Below are 21,395 nucleotides of genomic sequence, written 5' to 3' on the forward strand. Positions count from 1 at the left end.
ATTTTCATATTGTTTTTATATTGGTTCTATATTTATTTATTTTTTGTTTTTATTCAGTCATTAAAGATAATATTTGATTATTGTATTTAATATTATTTTTAATATTGTTTTTAATACTTTTTTTAATATTATTTTTAATATTGTTGTGCAGCATTTTGGAAACATTTTTGTTGTTTAAATGTGCTATATAAATAAAGTGGATTGGATTAAATCAGGTTAGAATGAAGGCTTTTAACGCCTCACAATCAAACACTTTTATGTTAAAATACTGAACAGATGTTTACCTTATCCCAATAAACATCTGTTCAGTATTTTAACATAAAAGTGTTTGATTGTGAGGCGTTAAAAGCCACAAAATGCAACGGGTCCATCAGACCCACAAACGCTGGCTGAGTAACAATCAATCAATCAATCAATGTTTATTTATATAGTCCTAAATCACAAGTGTCTCAAAGGGCTGCACAAGCCACAACGACATCCTCTGTTCAGATCCCACATAAGGGCAAGGAAAAACCCACGACCCAGTGGGATGTCAATGTGAATGACTATGAGAAACCTTGGAGAGGAGCGCAGATGTGGGTGACCCCACACCCCTTCTAGGGGAGACCGGATGCAATGGAACGTCGAGTGGGTCTAGCATAATATTGTGAAAGTCCAGTCCATAGTGGATCTAACATAATAGTGACAAATTCCAAAAAATCCCCAACAATACGAACATCACACAGGGGTTAATTCCACTACATAAGATTAAATCTGACCAATAAAAGTGACACACGTATTTATAATGGTTACCATATAATTACAATGACCGTGAGTGGTGGTGTGGGAGATACCTGTGACTCAGTTTCGATAATTAATTCACAAATCAGACTCCTCTGCTTAATCCAACATTACACTTAGATGTATTAACTGATGCATATTTTGTTGCTTTCACCATCTTCCATGTCCGTGTTCCAGTCATCTCAAAGGCACTTTCTTTGCATAGAGCTCTGAGCCGATGGTTTGCCTTTGGCTATGAGGTTAGAAGCCACTTGGCCACAGAGCTGTAAAATGTGAGAGGTTGATTGGGTCAGGCTGTGGTACGAAGCTGGCACGGTCATGGTTCTCAAACAAAGGGCGGAGTGAGCTACATTTGGCATACTTTTTACATGTGAGGTTTTTTTTTTCATGCAGTTTTCGGTTGTGTTTGTACTCTATGCTTTTCTTCGTTTCACTTATTGGACCTCTAATTATGTCGTTAAAGGGTTCCTGAAGCCCCAGTGCTCGTTGGCTCCGCCGATGCAACGAGGACGCTCAGGCGAGGCTTGTTCCTGCTTCAGCGGCATGTGTCACCTGCATCAGCGTCGTCTGTCCTCAGGTAATGTTGCCTCATCAAACCTGTTCTACCTGTGTGCATGTTTAGTCTATGATAAGACTACAGGTGAGAAATGTACATGAGTTTCATTTACATACAGTTGGCACTTTTGAAGTAGTCAGAACACTACAGTTTTGTTTTCGTGGAATACAGAAATCTGACTTATGTTGAAGAGGTTCATTTAGCCTACTGATGTGTACTGTATATATAAATGGTTGATGTCTATAGGCTAGTGGAAAAAAAATGGGCTGCATGGTTGAGTGGCCAAAAAGTTCAATTTTGGTCTCATCACTCCAGACGTTTTGAGGCTTGTCTCTGTGCTGTTTGGCGTAATGTAAGCGGGATACTTTGTGACATTTGCGCAGAAATGGCTTTCTTCTGGCGACTCGACCATGCAGCCCATTTTTCTTCAAGTGCCTCCTTATTGTGCATCTTGAAACAGCCACACCACAATTTTTCAGAGAGTTCTGTATTTCAGCTGAAGTTATTTGTGGATTTTTCTGTGCATCTCCAACAATTTTCCTGGCAGTTGTGGCTGAAATCTTTGCTGGTCTACCTGAATCCCTCATTTTCCACTTCTTAATCAGCGTTTGAACACGGCTGATTGGCATTCTCAATTCCTTGGATATCTTTTTATACCCCTTTCCTGTTTTATGCAGTTCAATTAACTTTTCTCGCAGATCCTTTGACACTTATTATGCCTTCCCCATGACTCAGAATCTGACAGTTTCTGGTCTGTCAGAAGCCCAGAAACTCACTGATCTTTTATACACACACATTAATTACAAACAAACATGTCACAGGTGAGGATTGGAACCTTGATTAGCCATTCAAACCTGTTTGTGTCAACTTTTGTGCATGTTATCAGATCAAAGTCACTGGGGTATGTAAACTTTTGATCAGGGTCATTTGGGTACTTTCTTTTGTCATTTTGATTTAAAAAGAATAAACACAGTTGTTTGCCAATAAATAGCTTCACACAACCATTAAGCATGAGTGGAAGAAAGGTTTTTGTGTTATCATTCATATTCTCTGAAGAATGGCCAAGAAATCATAAATTCTCCCAGGGTATGTAAACTTATGAATCAACCATTTATGTATACAGAATTCTGACTGCTACTGTAAATTATCTTTTTGCATGTTTAATGGTTTACAACGTAATCCTCTTCACACTCTATTAACACATCCCCTATTGTCATTGTAATACCGTATTTTCCGGAACATAGGACGCACTGGATTATAAGGCGCACTGCCGATGAATGGTCTATTTTCAAGCTTTTTTCATATATAAGGCACGCTGGATTATAGGACGCGTTAAAGGAGTCATATTATTTTTTTTTTTTTTCTAAATTGAAAACACTTCCTTGTGGGTTGCCAGAAAAGAGGGTGAAAATAGGGTTTGGAAAACTGGGAATACCTGGAATTAGTTTTAAATTGGAAAAATTAATGTCCAAGATATGTGGAATATGTTGAAGGTGGACTGGTTTGAATCGGTTGAAAAATGTGGAAATGGTGGAAGGTTTGAAAAGTGGCCAATTCATTTTGAATGGGAAAAATGTCCCGGAAAACCTGGAATTCTGGGAAATCTGGGATTTTTTTGGGAATTTGTCAAGGGAAAGCCCGCGATTCCCGAATAGGCTGAACAGTTTGAAATTGGAACGGTTTGAATCGGTTGAAAAATGTGGAAATGGTGGAAGGTTTGAAAAGTGGCCAATTCATTTTGAATGGGAAAAATGTCCTGGAAAACCTGGAATTCTGGGAAATCTGGGATTTTTTGGGAATTTGTCAAGGGAAAGCCCGCGATTCCCGAATAGGCTGAACAGTTTGAAATTGGAACGGTTTGAATCGGTGGAAAAATGTGGAAATGGTGGAAGGTTTGAAAAGTGGCCAATTCATTTTGAATGGGAAAAATGTCCCAGAAAACCTGGAATTCTGGGAAATCTGGGATTTTTGGGGAATTTGTCAAGGGAAAGCCCGCGATTCCCGAATAGGCTGAACTGTTTGAAATTGGAACGGTTTGAATCAGTTGAAAAATGTGGAAATGGTGGAAGGTTTGAAAAGTGGCCTATTCATTTTGAATGGGAAAAATGTCCCGGAAAACCTGGAATTCCGGGAAATCTGGGATTTTTTGGAATTTGTCAAGGGAAAAGCCCGCGATTCCCAAATAGGCTGAACAGTTTGAAATTGGAACGGTTTGAATTGGTTGAAAACTTTGGAAATGGTGGAAGGTTTGAAAAGTGGCCAATTCATTTTGAATGGGAAAAATGTCCCGGAAAACCTGGAATTCCGGGAAATCTGGGATTTTTTGGAATTTGTCAAGGGAAAAGCCCGCGATTCCCGAATAGGCTGAACAGTTTGAAATTGGAACGGTTTGAATCGGTTGAAAAATGTGGAAATGGTGGAAGGTTTGAAAAGTGGCCAATTCATTTTGAATGGGAAAAATGTCCCGGAAAACCTGGAATTCTGGGAAATCTGGGATTTTTTTGGGAATTTGTCAAGGGAAAGCCCGCGATTCCCGAATAGGCTGAACAGTTTGAAATTGGAACGGTTTGAATCGGTTGAAAAATGTGGAAATGGTGGAAGGTTTGAAAAGTGGCCAATTCATTTTGAATGGAAAAAATGTCCCGGAAAACCTGGAATTCCGGGAAATCTGAGATTTTTTGGGAATTTGTCAAGGAAAAGCCCGCGAATCCCGAATAGGCTAAACAGTTTGAAATTGGAACGGTTTGAATCGGTAGAAAAATGTGGAAATGGTGGAAGGTTTGAAAAGTGGCCAATTCATTTTGAATGGGAAAAATGTCCCGGAAAACCTGGAATTCTGGGAAATCTGGGATTTTTTGGGGAATTTGTCAAGGGAAAGCCCGCGATTCCCGAATAGGCTGAACAGTTTGAAATTGGAACGGTTTGAATCGGTTGAAAAATGTGGAAATGGTGGAAGGTTTGAAAAGTGGCCAATTCATTTTGAATGGGAAAAATGTCCCGGGAAACTTGGAATTCTGGGAAATCTGGGATTTTTTGGGAATTTGTCAAGGGAAAGCCCGCGATTCCCGAATAGGCTGAACAGTTTGAAATTGTAACTGTTTGAATCGGTTGAAAAATTTGGAAATGGTGGAAGGTTTGAAAAGTGGCCAATTCATTTTGAATGGGAAAAATGTCCCGGAAAACCTGGAATTCTGGGAAATCTGGTATTTTTTTGGGAATTTGTCAAGGGAAAGCCCGCGATTCCCGAATAGGCTGAACAGTTTGAAATTGGAACGGTTTGAATCGGATGAAAAATTTGGAAGGTAGAGCGCCCCCAAAATCCGCAGAATAATAATAATAATAGATATATGAATTTTGGTGTAGAAAACCATATAACACCATTAAAAAAAGCAGAGTATCAAAAATCCATTCATGCAACTTTCGTCGCCTGGTATACGAAATACTGTGTTTTCCATTGTTTCTGCAGTTCTGTATGACGACTTGGAACTTAACTTTAAAAACAACAACTTCAATAGTTTAACTTTTGGACATGTTTCAAAATTCATCAAAATCAGATCAGCTACCATAGCCACTTTCTACTAGACAAGTTAGAACTCGGTCTATAAAGTGTACACCTCTTACAAGCAGCATCTTTGTTTTTCTAGGGAACCCTCCTGATTGATTACAACATTTTTACTGTCACAGCCTTCAGTGAAAGTGTCAATGTTTCCCCCACAATCATAAGCCTGCGGATGTTTAGAACAGTCACAGAAATATGTCAAACCCTGTTTGTGTTGGGGCTGTTTACGTCCTATAGAGCTTGAGGAAACGGGTGGTAGACTTTATTTTGTCGGCTTTGGACTCCGAGCCATTTCAAACGGTGATAAAGTGGGAAAAGTTTGATTGCACTATTTGTCGCTGTTTTACTAGTTGATGCTAAACATGTTTTCTCATGTTCTAAACCCTCACTAAGGCTATAATAATAATATATTTTATTTGTAAAAAGCACTTTACATTGAGTAAACAACCTCAAAGTGCTACAGTGTATTAAAAAAAATAAAAAGATAATAAAAATAAATAAAAATAAAAACTAGAACAGCCTAATAGCTAGAACTAGTAAGCATACATCTAAAAAAAAGGCTTTTTTAAAAAGAAGGGTTTTTAAGCCATTTTTAAAATCATCCACAGTCTGTGGTGCCTTCAGGTGGTCAGGGAGAGCGTTCCACAGACTAGGAGCGGCGGAGCAAAAGCCCGGTCTCCCATTGTTCGTAGCTTTGTCCTCGGAGGTTGGAGGAGGTTAGCCTGTCCGGATTGGAGGTGTCGCGTGGAGGATTTGGGAGTGAGTAGTTCTTTGAGGTAGAGGGGGGCATTTCCATGGAGGCACTGGTGGGTTAGTAGGTAGACTTTGTATTCAATCCTGAGTGGAACAGGAAGCCAGTGAAAGGGATTTGAGAATTGGTGTGATATGGTCATATTTCTATGTCTACACTAACCCCTCAAATGAATAATTATTTAGCTTAAGCTCCGTTTCAGCCACACTAAACTATCGTTTAAGGTCCCCCTCCTCGGACAACTTTTTACACGGTTAAGTGCGCCGTGTATTTCTTGAATCTCCGGCTCTTAGCTTTGTATGGACTCATTGATCGTTTACAAACTGAGGCCAGAAAGACTGGAAGTGACGTCAGAAAGAACGCGCCACAGCCAGCTTCATAATAAAGCGGTTTCGTAACTCGGAGGTAACCACTGGAAATATGGAGGCTAGTCATCCAGACATGCCTGTGTTTCTCCTTCCGTCTGTACAGACGCTTGTGGAAATCACACATGAATACCTTAAGAGAAAGCGATTGCAGCTATCTGGGATACAACACTTCTCAGACGGCAAGAGAACTTTCCAATGTCCAGGTCAGCTGTGATTCTACTTACCGAAAGACTTCGTCCATTTGTCCAAGGAGAGTCAACGAGAATGCGGGCTACCGTGGATGTGATTAAAAAAAGGTGGCGTGTGCTTTGTATTACCTGGCCGTTGAGGGAAGACTACGGAAAACTGCGAATGCTTTTGGACCGGCAAAGCAGACTATCAGTTATGGTCCGCCATGTATGTCGCGGACTCCACGTCTAGGTCCAGAGTATATAAAGTCACCAAAAATTAATGGACAATGAATGTTTGAACCGTATGCAAGCGAAACCGACGAAAACGACACGACAGCCAGCGACACGGGAGAAAGCGAGGACGAATTCGGCGATCGCCTTCTAACCAACGATTGGTATGTGTTTGTTTGGCATTAAAGGAAACTAACAACTATGAACTAGGTTTACAGCATATGAAATACATTTGGCAACAACATGCACTTTGAGAGTGCAGACAGCCCATTTCAGGCGCGCTAAGAACATATATTTTTCCACGATTTCAGCACTCAGGTTAACCATACCTAAATAGACACAAAATACTGCATTACACAAGACTACCCGAATGTACTCGAATGATTGAAAAAAAATAAATGTTTTTAAGCTAAATTATTGGTAAACACAGTTTATGTATAATAATTTACGTAAAACCGCGAGTATCGAATAATGTTTTCATCAATTAATATATTCTGTAGACATACCCTCATCCGCTCTCTTTTCCTGAAAGCTGATCTGTCCAGTTTTGGAGTTGATGTCAGCATCTGCTTTGATGTGTCGCAGGATATCCACACATTCTTGCCATCTCTGTCGTAGCATAGCTTTCATCGGTAAAGTGTGCGGAACAAACGACTGACCATTTCGTCGGCTTTCCCCACAGCCTCGTATTTTGAACAAATTTCGTCCAATTTCTTGCCACTTTCGCATCTTTGGGCCACTGGTGCAACTTGAATCCGTCCCTGTTCGTGTTGTTACACCCTCCGACAACACACCGATGAAAGTGAGAAAATGGTGGATTTTTTCCCGAATAATAGAAAGGCGTTTAATTCGCCAAAATTCACCCATTTAGAGTTCGGAAATCGGTTAAAAAAATATATGGTCTTTTTTCTGCAATATCAAGGTATATATTGACGCTTACATAGGTCTGGTGATAATGTTCCCCTTTAAGAACTTGCACACAAAGCAACACCGCAGGTGACTTTGTGTGCAAAGCCGCTCTGCCCCACATCTTTGGAACTCTTTACCACCAGACTTTCGTAACTTAGATCATACTTGCCAACCCTCCCGGATTTTCCGGGAGACTCCCGAAATTCAGCGCCTCTCCCGAAAACCTCCCGGGACAAATTTTCTCCCGAAAATCTCCCGAAATTCAGGCGTACTCAGGTCCTCCACAATATAAAAAAGCGTACCTGCCCAATCACGTTATAACTATAGAATGATGGAGGGCGAGTTCTTGGTTTCTTATGTGGGTTTATTGTTAGGCAGTTTCATTAACGTCCTCCCAGCGTGGCAACAACACACAACAGTAGCAGTCATTTTTTTGTATACCGTAAAGCAGTTCGTCTGCCGTAAACAGCAATGTTGTGACACTCTTAAACAGGACAATACTGCCATCTAGTGCATTTGATGAAAGCACTTTTGTGCGTGCCACACAGCAATGCACCATCAGAGAGGGTGTTCAGCATGGTTCGAAAAATAGTGACAGAGAATAGAACAAGGATGGACAATTCAACCCTTAACTCAACAATGAGTAGATGAGTGTTATGTGTGTGTATATGTGTAAATAAATGAGTATATATATAATCAAATAAATATATTTATATATATATAGCTAGAATTCACTGAACGTCAAGTATTTCTTATATATATATATATATGAAATACTTGACTTGGTGAATTCTAGCTGTAAATATACTCCTCCCCTTTTAGCCATGACCCCAACCACTCCCCCGTCCCACCCCGACCACGCCCACCCCCTCCCCCCACCTCCCGAAATCGGAGGTCTCAAGGTTGGCAAGTATGACTTAGATTCAATATCCCTCTTCAAATCAAGACTCAAAACACACCTATTCCTGACTGCTTATTCATTGTACTCATCTTTTCTTCTCTATCTTTGTTGTTGTTGTTTTTTTATCCAATTTGATTTTATTGTTTTGATTTTGTACGGTGTCCTTGAGTGCCCAGAAAGGCACCTTATGAATAAAATGTATTATTGTTTCCAGTGAGGGTTGGACTCCGCCAAGGCTGCCCTTTGTCACCGATTCTGTTCATAACTTTTATGGACAGAATTTCTAGGCGCAGTCAAGGCGTTGAGGGGATCTGGTTTGGTGGCTGCAGGATTAGGTCTCTGCTTTTTGCAGATGACGTGGTCCTGATGGCTTCATCTGGCCAGGATCTTCAGCTCTCACTGGATCGGTTCGCAGCTGAGTGTGAAGCGACTGGGATGAGAATCAGCACCTCCAAGTCCGAGTCCATGGTTCTCGCCCGGCAAAGGGTGGAGTGCCATCTCCGGGTTGGGGAGGAGATCTTGCCCCAAGTGGAGGAGTTCAAGTACCTCGGAGTCTTGTTCACGAGTGAGGGAAGAGTGGATCGTGAGATCGACAGGCGGATCGGTGCGGCGTCTTCAGTAATGCGGACGCTGTATCGGTCCGTTGTGGTGAAGAAGGAGCTGACCCGGAAGGCAAAGCTCTCAATTTACCGGTCGATCTACGTTCCCATCCTCACCTATGGTCATGAGCTTTGGGTTATGACCGAAAGGACAAGATCACGGGTACAAGCGGCCGAAATGAGTTTCCTCCGCCGGGTGGCGGGGCTCTCCCTTAGAGATAGGGTGAGAAGCTCTGTCATCCGGGAGGAGCTCAAAGTAAAGCCGCTGCTCCTCCACATCGAGAGGAGCCAGATGAGGTGGTTCGGGCATCTGGTCAGGATGCCCTAGGGAGGTGTTTAGGGCACGTCCGACCGGTAGGAGGCCGCGGGGAAGACCCAGGACACGTTGGGAAGACTATGTCTCCCGGCTGGCCTGGGAACGCCTCGGGGTCCCACAGGAAGAGCTGGACAAAGTGCCTGGGGAGAGGGAAGTCTGGGCTTCCCTGCTTAGGCTGCTGCCCCCGCGACCCGACCTCGGATAAGCGGAAGAAGATGGATGGATGGATGGATGGTATTATTATTATTATGTGCGTATATTCCACGCATGCGTATTAGGATAAGGATAAGGATAAGGTTGGGTGGGATTTACCGTGGATAACCAAAGAAGAAGGGGCCTAAGGATCAGAGCACACTTTCAAGAAACTGAAGAAACTGGTAAGCAGAACCACTCCGGAGTCTAAACTTCATCGACTCTGTAATAATCGTTGGTCTAATTATGGAATGTGTTTCTATAAATGCTATTTTGAGCGATTGTTCTCCAATCTCGACATTTCAGTGGCCCGATTTCAACCACAATGACAAGCTGCTGTGAGAGGCGCACAGTGGTGACCTAGCAGGGGGTTTCTGGGAAGGCTCGCAAGCCTCGCCCCGGGAGCCGTATTCAGCAGCGATATGCTGAAGTCCAGGCCGCACACTGATGTGGCCAGGCTCTGGTTTCAGAGGTTTTACATTATTTGGGCTTTTCAAAAACAAACTTACTGGAAAGGGATCGTGAGAACGGCACGGTTCAGGATCCTGGCTTTTATGCAGGATTCACTGGCAAAAAAAAAGAAAAAGTAGTCATTTAATGTTTTGGTTTTTTTTTACAAGGAATGGATCATTTTCTTTCTGAGAACTGCGGTGAATGAAGTTAGAGAGGAGGGCCGCGCACAAAAGACTACAATAAAAACAGGGCTTTCTGAAAAGCATTCACAATGCAGGCCTTGTGCTCTGATTTGCTCTGTCCTCGTCGAGCTGAGCAGAGGAATGGAAAAGATTATCCGCAGGAATGTCTGGGGTGCCCTCAAACGGAGCGGGCCGCGTGACCGGCCAATAGGAAAGAGGCCTGCTGAGCGGCGGGCTAATTTTTTCCTGATGAACTCAGCCGCCTACTCCACAATGCAGTCTGATTGCCAGGGCTGAATTCACATATGGTCCCCGTTTGGAGGGTCCAACTGACACAAGCAATTCTGCCTGGAGAGAAAAGGGGGTGGGATGTCGGGTGTACATGATTACTACTGGCTCTCCCTTTTTCTTTCATTAGCAATGGATGTTGTCTAAGCCACAGGAAATGCACAAAACACTGTCCCATTGTTTCTTACTTCATTACTTGTGCATTCGTTTTTTTTGTAGTTTTTCAGCACATTTGTGTTCACAGCCTTCTGAATTTGCCAAGTACAAACCCCGTTTCCATATGAGTTGGGAAATTGTGTTAGATGTAAATATAAACATAATACAATGATTTGCAGATCCTTTTCAACTTATATTCAATTGAATAGACTGCAAAGACAAGATATTTAATGTTTTTTTTTTTTTTTTGCAAATAATCATTAATTTAGAATTTAATGGCAGCAACACATTGCAAAAACATTTTTACCACTGTGCTACATGGCCTTTCCTTTTAACAACACCCAGTAAATGTTTGGGAACTGAGGAGACAAATTGTTGAAGCTTTTCAGGTGGAATTCTTTCCCATTCTTGCTTGATGTACAGCTTAAGTTGTTCAACAGTCCGGGGGTCTCCGTTGTGCTATTTTAGGCTTCATAATGCGCCACACATTTTCAAAGGGAGACAGGTCTGGACTACAGGCAGGCCAGTCTAGTACCCCCGCACTCTTTTACTATGAAGCCACGTTGATGTAACACGTGGCTTGGCATTGTCTTGCTGATAACGTTGCTTGGATGGCAACATATGTTGCTCCAAAACCTGTATGTACCTTTCAGCATTAATGGCGCCTTCACAGATGTGTAAGTTACCCATGTCTTGGGCACTAATACACCCCCATACCATCACACATGCTGGCTTTTCAACTTTGCGCCTATAACAATCTGGATGGTTCTTTTCCTCTTTGGTCCGAATGACACGACGTCCACAGTTTCCAAAAACAATTTGAAATGTGGACTCGTCAGACCACAGAACACTTTTCCACTTTGTATCAGTCCATCTTTGATGAGTTTAGGCCCAGCGAAGACGACGGCGTTTCTGGGTGTTGTTGATAAACGGTTTTCGCCTTGTATAGGAGAGTTTTAACTTGCACTTACAGATGTCGCGACCGACTGTAGTTACTGACAGTGGGTTTCTGAAGTGTTCCTGAGCCCATGTGGTGATATCCTTTACACACTGATGTCGCTTGTTGATGCAGTTAGCCTGAGGGATCGAAGGTCACGGGCTTAGCTGCTTACATGCAGTGATTTCTCCAGATTCTCTGAACCCTTTGATGATATTACGGACTGTAGATGGTGAAATCCCTGAATTCCTTGCAATAGCTGGTTGAGAAAGGTTTTTCTTAAACTGTTCAACAATTTGCTCACGCATTTGTTGACAAAGTGGTGACCCTCGCCCCATCCTTGTTTGTGAATGACTGAGCATTTCATGGAATCTACTTTTGTACCCAATCATGGCACCCACCTGTTCCCAATTAGCCTGTTCACCTGTGGGATGTTCCAAATAAGTGTTTGATGAGCATTCCTCAACTTTATCAGTATTTATTGCCACCTTTCCCAACTTCTTTGTCACGTGTTGCTGGCATCAAATTCTAAAGTTAATGATTATTTGCAAAAAAAAAAAAGTTTATGAGTTTGAACGGCGGCGTGGCGCAGTGGAAGAATAGCCGTGCGCGACCCGAGGGTCCCTGGTTCAATCCCCACCTAGTACCAACCTCGTCATGTCCGTTGTGTCCTGAGCAAGACACTTCACCCTTGCTCCTGATGGGTGCTGGTTAGCGCCTTGCATGGCAGCTCCCTCCATCAGTGTGTGAATGTGTGTGTGAATGGGTAAATGTGGAAGTAGTGTCAAAGCGCTTTGAGTACCTTGAAGGTAGAAAGGCGCTATACAAGTACAACCCATTTATCATTTAACATCAAATATGTTGTCTTTGTAGCATATTCAACTGAATATGGGTTGAAAATGATTTGCAAATCATTGTATTCCGTTTATATTTACATCTAACACATTTTCCCAACTCATATGGAAACGGGGTTTGTATAAAAATGAGCCGATATTTTTGAATGAAAGAAACTGCTGTTCTAAATGTGTCCACTAGATGTCACAATAGCAATTCCTTGTAGATTATGTCGTGTTTGGTCACTTGCCTTGTAAACATGCTACTGTTTTAGACCAGCTCTGTGGCTCTTTTTGTACAGTTACACCTAAAACTCACGGATTCAGACACTCTGCACCATCTAATAAGTACGGCGGCTTCCGGTGACCCTCAGCCAGAACTCCAGGGCATGGATAGCAGGCCCATCAACATTTTCGCGGGAATTTTCTAGTTTTTAAAGGGGAACATTATCACCAGACCTATGTAAGCGTCATATATACAGGCATGTGATTTTTTCGTCTAAAGTCGGAATTCCGTCTTTTTTAATCTCGGGAAAAAAAAATAATTATCTCCCGTTTTTCCGTTTTTTTTCCCGACCCTAAATCAAGATTCGAGACGTAGTTTATATTACGCCGTAGTTGATTGGTCGATATGTTCCTTGTGACCAATCAAGACATCTGTTATGAATGATGACGTTAATAACGTCATCATTCATAACGGTTATTACCGCCATTTTCCATACGTAAACGATGTCGGTTCTCGAGAGAAAGGACGCTTTACGAGTAAAAGAAATTGATAAACATGTCAAAAATAAGTTCCGATGGGACTGGATGGAAAGGGAAATCACTGATACTGTTGGGAAGAAGGAAGTTACGACTTTGTTCGGTGATTTTGTTCGGAAAATCGATCGTCCCGGAAAGGTTTTGTGCACGTGGTGTCATGATAATATTGACTATGGATCACGAGGTTTGAAGGCTTTGGAAGTACATGCGAAACGCCAAAAACATATGAAACAACTTGAAGCAAGGTATGTTCTATTAATGATGTTTTCATGTCTTTAAACACTAAAATATTTTCTTCAAATGGTGCTGTCTTTGTTAATTTTAGCATGTTAAATTGGTGAAAAACCAGGAGCTTCGGGGGGCATCGCCCCCCTTGTCCCCCCGCCAGGGCACCGCCCTGGACCTGGCTAGGGGCCTTCGTCCCCCAGACCCCCGGAAATGTTTTCAGTTTTTTTCATTGTGGTCAAATCACATGCCTGATATATACCTTGATGTTGCAGAAAAAAGACCATATATTTTTTTAACCGATTTCCGAACTCTAAATGGGTGAATTTTGGCGAATTAAACGCCTTTCTAATATTCGCTCTCGGAGCGATGACGTCACAACGTGACGTCGCATCGGGAAGCAATCCGCCATTTTCTTAAACACCGAGTCAAATCAGCTCTGTTATTTTCCGTTTTTTCGACTGTTTTCCGTACCTTGGAGACATCATGCCTCGTCGGTGTGTTGTCGGAGGGTGTAACAACACGAACAGGGACGGATTCAAGTTGCACCAGTGGCCCAAAGATGCGAAAGTGGCAAGAAATTGGACGTTTGTTCCGCACACTTTACCGACGAAAGCTATGCTACGACAGAGATGGCAAGAATGTGTGGATATCCTGCGACACTCAAAGCAGATGCATTTCCAACGATAAAGTCAAAGAAATCTGCCGCCAGACCCCCATTGAATCTGCCGGAGTGTGTGAGCAATTCAGGGACAAAGGAACTCGGTAGCACGGCAAGCAATGGCGGCAGTTTGTTCCCGCAGACGAGCGAGCTAAACCCCCTGGATGTCTTGGCTCACACCGTCCCGAAAATGATCAAGAGAAGAATAACGACCCTAGCTACCCTGGCCTGCTGACATGAGGGTATGTCTACAGAATATATTAATTGATGAAAATTGGGCTGTCTGCACTCTCAAAGTGCATGTTGTTGCCAAATGTATTTCATATGCTGTAAACCTAGTTCATAGTTGTTAGTTTCCTTTAATGCCAAACAAACACATACCAATCGTTGGTTAGAAGGCGATCGCCGAATTCGTCTTCGCTTTCTGTCGTGTCGTTTTCGTCGGTTTCGCTTGCATACGGTTCAAACCGATATGGCTCAATAGCTTCAGTTTCTTCTTCAATTTCGTTTTCGCTACCTGCCTCCACACTACAACCATCCGTTTCAATACATGCGTAATCTGTTGAATCGCTTAAGCCGCTGAAATCCGAGTCTGAATCCGAGCTAATGTCGCTATAGCTTGCTGTTCTATGCGCCATGTTTGTTTGTGTTGGCTTCACTATGTGACGTCACAGGAAAATGGACGGGTGGTTAAAATCAGGCACTTTGAAGCTTTTTTTTAGGGATATTGCGTGACGGGTAAAATTTTGAAAAAAACTTCGAAAAATATAATAAGCCACTGGGAACTGATTTTTAATGGTTTTAACAATTCTGAAATTGTGATAATGTTCCCCTTTAAGTTAACGTGCCGTGACTTGGGAGTAGATTTTTCTCCATGTCCTCTCCAAGGTTTCTCATTGTCATTCTCATTGACGATTTAGTTTTTCCCTTGCCCTTATGTGGGATCTGAACCGAGGATGTCGTTGTGGCTTGTGCAGCCCTTTGAGACACTTGTGATTTAGGACTATATAAATAAACATTGATTGCATTGATTGAGATCTAAATTCATGTTGGGTTTCATTCGCTTTTTTATCTCCCTTCCGTCCAAAAACGAGGCCAGAATAAACGTGGAAGGGACACAGCCACAGCGTCTGTGTTCATACTCCTTGTGTTCCTGTGGGGTGCTCTTAAGCACAAACCGTGTTGTGGGCTTCTAGAAGGAGGCCGCATGTGTTTGTAGACCTTGTGGTCAGACAGCAGGGTTTGAGACCAGAGGTTGTAGAAGCAGGGGCTGGAAAGAGAGACTCGCGGGGTGGGGGGGGGGGACAGAATTGCATGTAGTTAAAGTGTCTCCCAACTCCTCATATTTCCCATCGTGGGGTCCTACAGAGGTGAAGGAGGTCACAAAGGGGGCTTGTTAGCCTCAGCGTGCTCCTTGCACCCCGTGCTCTAATTGGCTGGCTCCAGTCACTGCTCTCTGGATGCTTCCTGCTAGGTCAGAAGCCAGAGGGGCCGGAGAGCGCCTGGCTGCAGATTACGGGCCCAATCCCCCCGATCATTTTTCATGCACTAGCTGTTTTGACACAAATTCTCCCCTTTAATGATAATAAGTTCACATCAGACCGTAGGTTTGTCGTCACCAAACCGCACTGTTATAATTAGATGTTAACAGGTGCAGGACAAATGTCAATAAATCAATGAATCAAACCCCGTTTCCATATGAGTTGGGAAATTGTGTTAGATGTAAATATAAACGGAATATAATGATTTGCAAATCCTTTTCAACCCATATTCAATTGAATGCACTACAAAGACAAGATATTTGATGTTCAAACTCATAAACTTTTTTTTTTTTTTTGCAAATAATAAGTAACTTAGAATTTCATGGCTGCAACACGTGCCAAAGTAGTTGGGAAAGGGCATGTTCACTACTGTGTTACATGGCCTTTCCTTTTAACTACACTCACTGAGGAGACACATTTTTTAAGCTTCTCAGGTGGAATTCTTTCCCATTCTTGCTTGATGTACAGCTTAAGTTGTTCAACAGTCCGGGGGTCTCCGTTGTGGTATTTTAGGCTTCATAATGCGGCACACATTTTCAATGGGAGACAGGTCTGGACTACAGGCAGGCCAGTCTAGTACCCGCACTCTTTTACTATGAAGCCACGTTGATGTAACACGTGGCTTGGCATTGTCTTGCTGAAATAAGCAGGGGCGTCCATGGTAACGTTGCTTGGATGGCAACAAAACCTGTATGTACCTTTCAGCATTAATGGCGCCTTCACAGATGTGTAAGTTACCCATGTCTTGGGCACTAATACACCCCCATACCATCACAGATGCTGGCTTTTCAACTTTGCGCCTATAACAATCCGGATGGTTCTTTTCCTCTTTGGTCCGGAGGACACGACGTCCACAGTTTCCAAAAAAAATTTGAAATGTGGACTCGTCAGACCACAGAACACTTTTCCACTTTGTATCAGTCCATCTTAGATGAGCTCAGGCCCAGCAAAGCCGACGGCGTTTCTGGGTGTTGTTGATAAACGGTTTTCGCCTTGCATAGGAGAGTTTTAACTTGCACTTACAGATGTAGCGACCAACTGTAGTTACTGACAGTGGGTTTCTGAAGTGTTCCTGAGCCCATGTGGTGATATCCTTTACACACTGATGTCGCTTGTTGATGCAGTACAGCCTGAGGGATCGAAGGTCACGGGCTTAGCTGCTCACGTGCAGTGATTTCTCCAGATTCTTTGAACCCTTTGATGATATTACGGACCGTAGATGGTGAAATCCCTAAATTCCTTGCAATAGCTGGTTGAGACAGGTTTTTTCTTAAACTGTTCAACAATTTGCTCACGCATTTGTTGACAAAGTGGTGACCCTCGCCCCATCCTTGTTTGTGAATGACTGAGCATTTCATGGAATCTACTTTTATACCCAATCATGGCACCCACCTGTTCCCAATTTGCCTGTTCACCTGTGGGATGTTCCAAATAAGTGTTTGATGAGCATTCCTCAACTTTATCAGTATTTATTGCCACCTTTCCCAACTTCTTTGTCACGTGTTGCTGGCATCAAATTCTAAAGTTAATGATTATTTGCAAAAAAAAAAAATGTTTATCAGTTTGAACATCAAAGATTTTCTGGAGGAAAGTTCTGTGGTGGATGGCTACCAAAAGTGTCTTATTGCAGTGAAACTTGCCAAGGGACATGTAATCAAATATTAACATTGCTGTATGTATACTTTTGACCCTCACATTTTCAGTAGACCCATAATAAATTCATAAAAGAATCAAACTTCTTGAATGAATGTTAAATGTGTTGGTTTTCTGATATGGACTTGTTTCTTCAGCATTGTCCACACGTTTGGAAAGGCCATTCTAAATCCTTAATTCTAGCCTGATTTAGCCATTCCTTTACCACTTTTAACATATGTTTGGGGTCATTGTCCTGTTGGAACACCCAACTGCGCCCAAGACCCAACCTCCGGGCTGATGATTTTAGCTTGTCCTGAATAATTCGAAGGTAATCCTCCTTTTTCATTGTCCCATTTACTCTCTGTAAAGCACCAGTTCCATTGGCAGCAAAACAGGCCCAGAGCATAATACTACCACCACCATGCTTGGCGGTAGGTGTGGTGTACCTTTTCTCCTCCAAACATATTGCTGGGTATTGTGGCCAAACAGCTCCAATTTTGTTTCTTCTGACATCACATGGACAAAGATAAGATCTTCTGGAGGAAAGTTCTGTGGTGGATGGCTACCAAAAAGCGCCTTATTGCAGTGAAACTTGCCAAGGGACATGTAACCAAATATTAACATTGCTGTATGTATACTTTTGACCCTCACATTTTCAGTAGACCCATAATAAATTCATAAAAGAACCAAACTTCATGAATGAATGTTAAATGTGTTGGTTTTCTGATATGGACTTGTTTCTTCAGCATTGTCCACACGTTTGGAAAGGCCATTCTAAATCCTTAATTCTAGCCTGATTTAGCCATTCCTTTACCACTTTTAACATATGTTTGGGGTCATTGTCCTGTTGGAACACCCAACTGCGCCCAAGACCCAACCTCCGGGCTGATGATTTTAGGTTGTCCTGAAGAATTTGGAGGTAATCCTCCTTTTTCATTGTCCCATTTACCCTCTGTAAAGCACCAGTTCCATTGGCAGCAAAACAGGCCCAGAGCATAATACTACCACCACCATGCTTGACGGTAGTTATGGTGTACCTTTTCTCCTCCAAACATATTGCTGGGTATTGTGGCCAAACAGCTCCAATTTTGTTTCATCTGACATCACATGGACAAAGATAAGATCTTCTGGAGGAAAGTTCTGTGGTGGATGGCTACCAAAAAGCACCTTATTGCAGTGAAACTTGCCAAGGGACATGTAAGCAAATATTAACATTGCTGTATGTATACTTTTGACCCAGCACATTTTCAGTAGACACATAATAATTTCATAAAAGAACCAAACTTCATGAATGATTGTTAAATGTGTTGGTTTTCTGATGTGCACTTGTTTCTTCAGCATTGTCCACACGTTTGGAAAGGCCATTCTAAATCCTTAATTCTAGCCTGATTTAGCCATTCCTTTACCACTTTTAACGTGTGTTTGGGGTCATTGTCCTGTTGGAACACCCAACTGCGCCCAAGACTCAACCTTCGGACTGATGATTTTAGCTTGTCCTGAAGAATTTGGAGGTAATCCTCCTTTTTCATTGTCCCATTTAAAAGCACCAGTTCCATTGGCAGCAAAACAGGCCCAGAGCATAATACTACCACCACCATGCTTGGCGGTAGGTGTGGTGTACCTTTTCTCCTACAAACATATTGCTGGGTATTGTGGCCAAACAGCTCCATTTTTGTTTCATCTGACATCACATGGACAACGATAAGACCTTCTGGAGGAAAGTTTTGTGGTCAGATGAAACAAAAATAAATAAAAATGTTGGTTTCAAAAGACCTATTAAATGAACTGTAAAATATGTTAGTAAAGTCCGACGTTATATCTTTCCATTGTGTTCTCCAATGGACAAATCTCTTTAATCTCTGTCGATCTTGTCTTGCCAGTGAGATATTCCCCTTTTGTGACACGGCCCCCAGTGACCAACCGACACTGGAGCAACAGCTCGGGTGCGTCCGCAGAAGCGAGGGTGTTTCCGATGGCAGCCATCCATGGCGGGTCACTAGAAATCAGAGCGACTAAGCCTTTGATAACTCCCTGATCCTATAATCCCCCTGCAGCACCATCAGAGTGAAATGCTATCCCATTGTTGCAGCTCCAGTCCAGAGCAGGGTGAGGGCAGTTGACTGCTACGGACACCGGGGGCCAGACAGGGAAAATAGTCGTATCCCTGCTGTAATACGATTATAGACATCAGATTAAGTAATACGAGCAGAGTTTTTACTTGTTTTTTTTTTTAATAACACAGCCTAAACCATACTTGCCAACCCTCCCGAATTTTCCGGGAGACTCCCGAAATTCAGCGCCTCACCCGAAAACCTCCCGGAACAAATATTCTCCCGAAAATCTCCCGATTTTCATGCGGACCTGAGTGAGGACAGCCTTTTTTCATGACGGGAGGACAACAGGGTGACAAGAACTAAATCATCCAGACTAAAGATACATTGTATTATTATGTTTATCTTACCTAAAAATAAATATATTTATTAATTAAAAAAAAAAAAACTAAATAAATGTTTACTATATTTTGCTAAAAACATCAACATTAATTGTATTTTTATTTTCATTTTTTCTGACTCCTTATTACATCAAGCCATAGAATTATACCGGTACATTAAAATAAACATATTTGAAATAATTAATTTTAAATTATCATAATAATTCATTTAAAATGACCATATTTAATTATTAAAATAATTCTTTGTTTATCAAAAACTTTGGCATTTTATTTATGACATTTTGAAGCTCTCAGAAGCCAAGTTATGTTATATTCATGTTATATTTATGCAAGTTTGAAGTATCAATGATCTAAACACAGTTTTGTTTGCATTTTTTCAGGATGTAGATATATATATATATGTATGAAATACTTGACTTGGTGAATTCTAGCTGTCAATATACTCCTCCCCTCTTAACCACGCCCCCAACCACGCCCCGCCCCACCCCCGATCATGCCCCCAAACCCCACCCCCCACCTCCCGAAATCGGAGGTCTCAAGGTTGGCAAGTATGGCCTAAACTCGTAAAAGCATTTAACAACATTTTTAAATTTAGATATGTAAATTATTAGTAGTACTGCATAAAAACTAACCTAATTAATTCTGATCTTGTTGTTTCTCGCCAGTTTATGCAGATGTTGTGAAATTGTCTTCTTGGAACATATTCCCACTGAGCTCATGAGTTGAACCTGCCCTCTTTTGTGAGTTGTGTAGTGCAGCCATTGGGAAAGTAAACTATGTTTTCCTTTCTTCACATTAATTAAAAATGAAAAAAAGGCAAGTTGTTATTCTTCAAGCCCCATGTTGCTGAACACAGCAATATGTTAATGACTGCAAATATACGAGCTAATGAAGTGCATTAGTATGTATGGTTTAGTCCAGATGTCGAGATGATTTCTTTGACATGATAAGAGTAATTATAGTCGCAGGCTGTGGTGCTCGAACTTGAACCCGAGTGCCATGTTTATATCCATGAGGCTGACTAAGTGTTGAGGGGCAGTGGCCTCTTCTAACCACAGCTAAACACTGGAGAAAAAAAATAAAAAGAACGAGCCTGTCACTTTGGTCAAAGAAAAGTTGGCTTGTGGTCGTGCTGAGCAAACAAATAGTGGGAACAAGCATGCCATTGAAATAAATAAGAAAAACTACTTACAGTCACCATCAAAAGTCATAATATAATTAAAAGAACATAATGTCATGGCTGTCTTGAGTTTCCAATAATTTCTACAATTCTTTTTTGTTGTTGTGATAGAGTGATTGGAGCACATACTTGTTGGTCACAAAAAAAAAACATTCATGAAGTTTGGTTCTTTTATGAATTTATTATGGGTCTACTGAAAATGTGAGCAAATGTTCTGGGTCAAAAGTATACATACAGCAATGTTAATATTTGCTTACATGTCCCTTGGCAAGTTATACTGCAATAAGGCGCTTTTTGGTAGCCATCCACCACAGAACTTTCCTCCAGAAGATCTTATCTTTGTCCATGTGATGTCAGATGAAACAAAAATTGAGCTGTTTGGCCACAATACCCAGCAATATAATTGGAGGAGAAAAGGTGAGGCCTTTAATCCCAGAAACACCATAACTACCGTCAAGCATGGTGGTGGTAGTATTATGCTCTGGGCCTGTTTTGCTGCCAATGGAACTGGTGCTTTACAGAGAGTAAATGGGACAATGAAAAAGGAGGATTACCTCCAAATTCTTCAGGACAATCTAAAATCATCAGCCAGGAGGTTGGGTCTTGGGCGCAGTTGGGTGTTCCAACAGGACAATGACCCCAAACACACGTCAAAAGTGGTAAAGGAATGGCTAAATCAGGCTAGAATTAAGGATTTAGAATGGCCTTTCCAAACGTGTGGACAATGCTGAAGAAACAAGTCCATATCAGAAAACCAA

At 41.9% G+C, this 21,395-nt stretch overlaps 1 protein-coding gene across 2 annotated transcripts in view; it reads left to right on the plus strand.

Moving 5' to 3' along the window:
• The window catches only part of rxraa (retinoid X receptor, alpha a), a 363,104-nt gene that overhangs the window by 125,117 nt on the left and 216,592 nt on the right, over window positions 1–21,395 (plus strand). For both annotated transcript variants that reach the window (XM_061980862.2, XM_061980863.2), the window contains exon 2: window positions 1,244–1,357. In XM_061980862.2, coding sequence (XP_061836846.2) covers window positions 1,244–1,357 — 114 coding nt within the window. The remainder of the gene's footprint in view (window positions 1–1,243; window positions 1,358–21,395) is intronic.

This window comes from Nerophis lumbriciformis, linkage group LG20 (genome assembly GCF_033978685.3).
Source record: "Nerophis lumbriciformis linkage group LG20, RoL_Nlum_v2.1, whole genome shotgun sequence".
NCBI lineage: Eukaryota > Metazoa > Chordata > Actinopteri > Syngnathiformes > Syngnathidae > Nerophis > Nerophis lumbriciformis.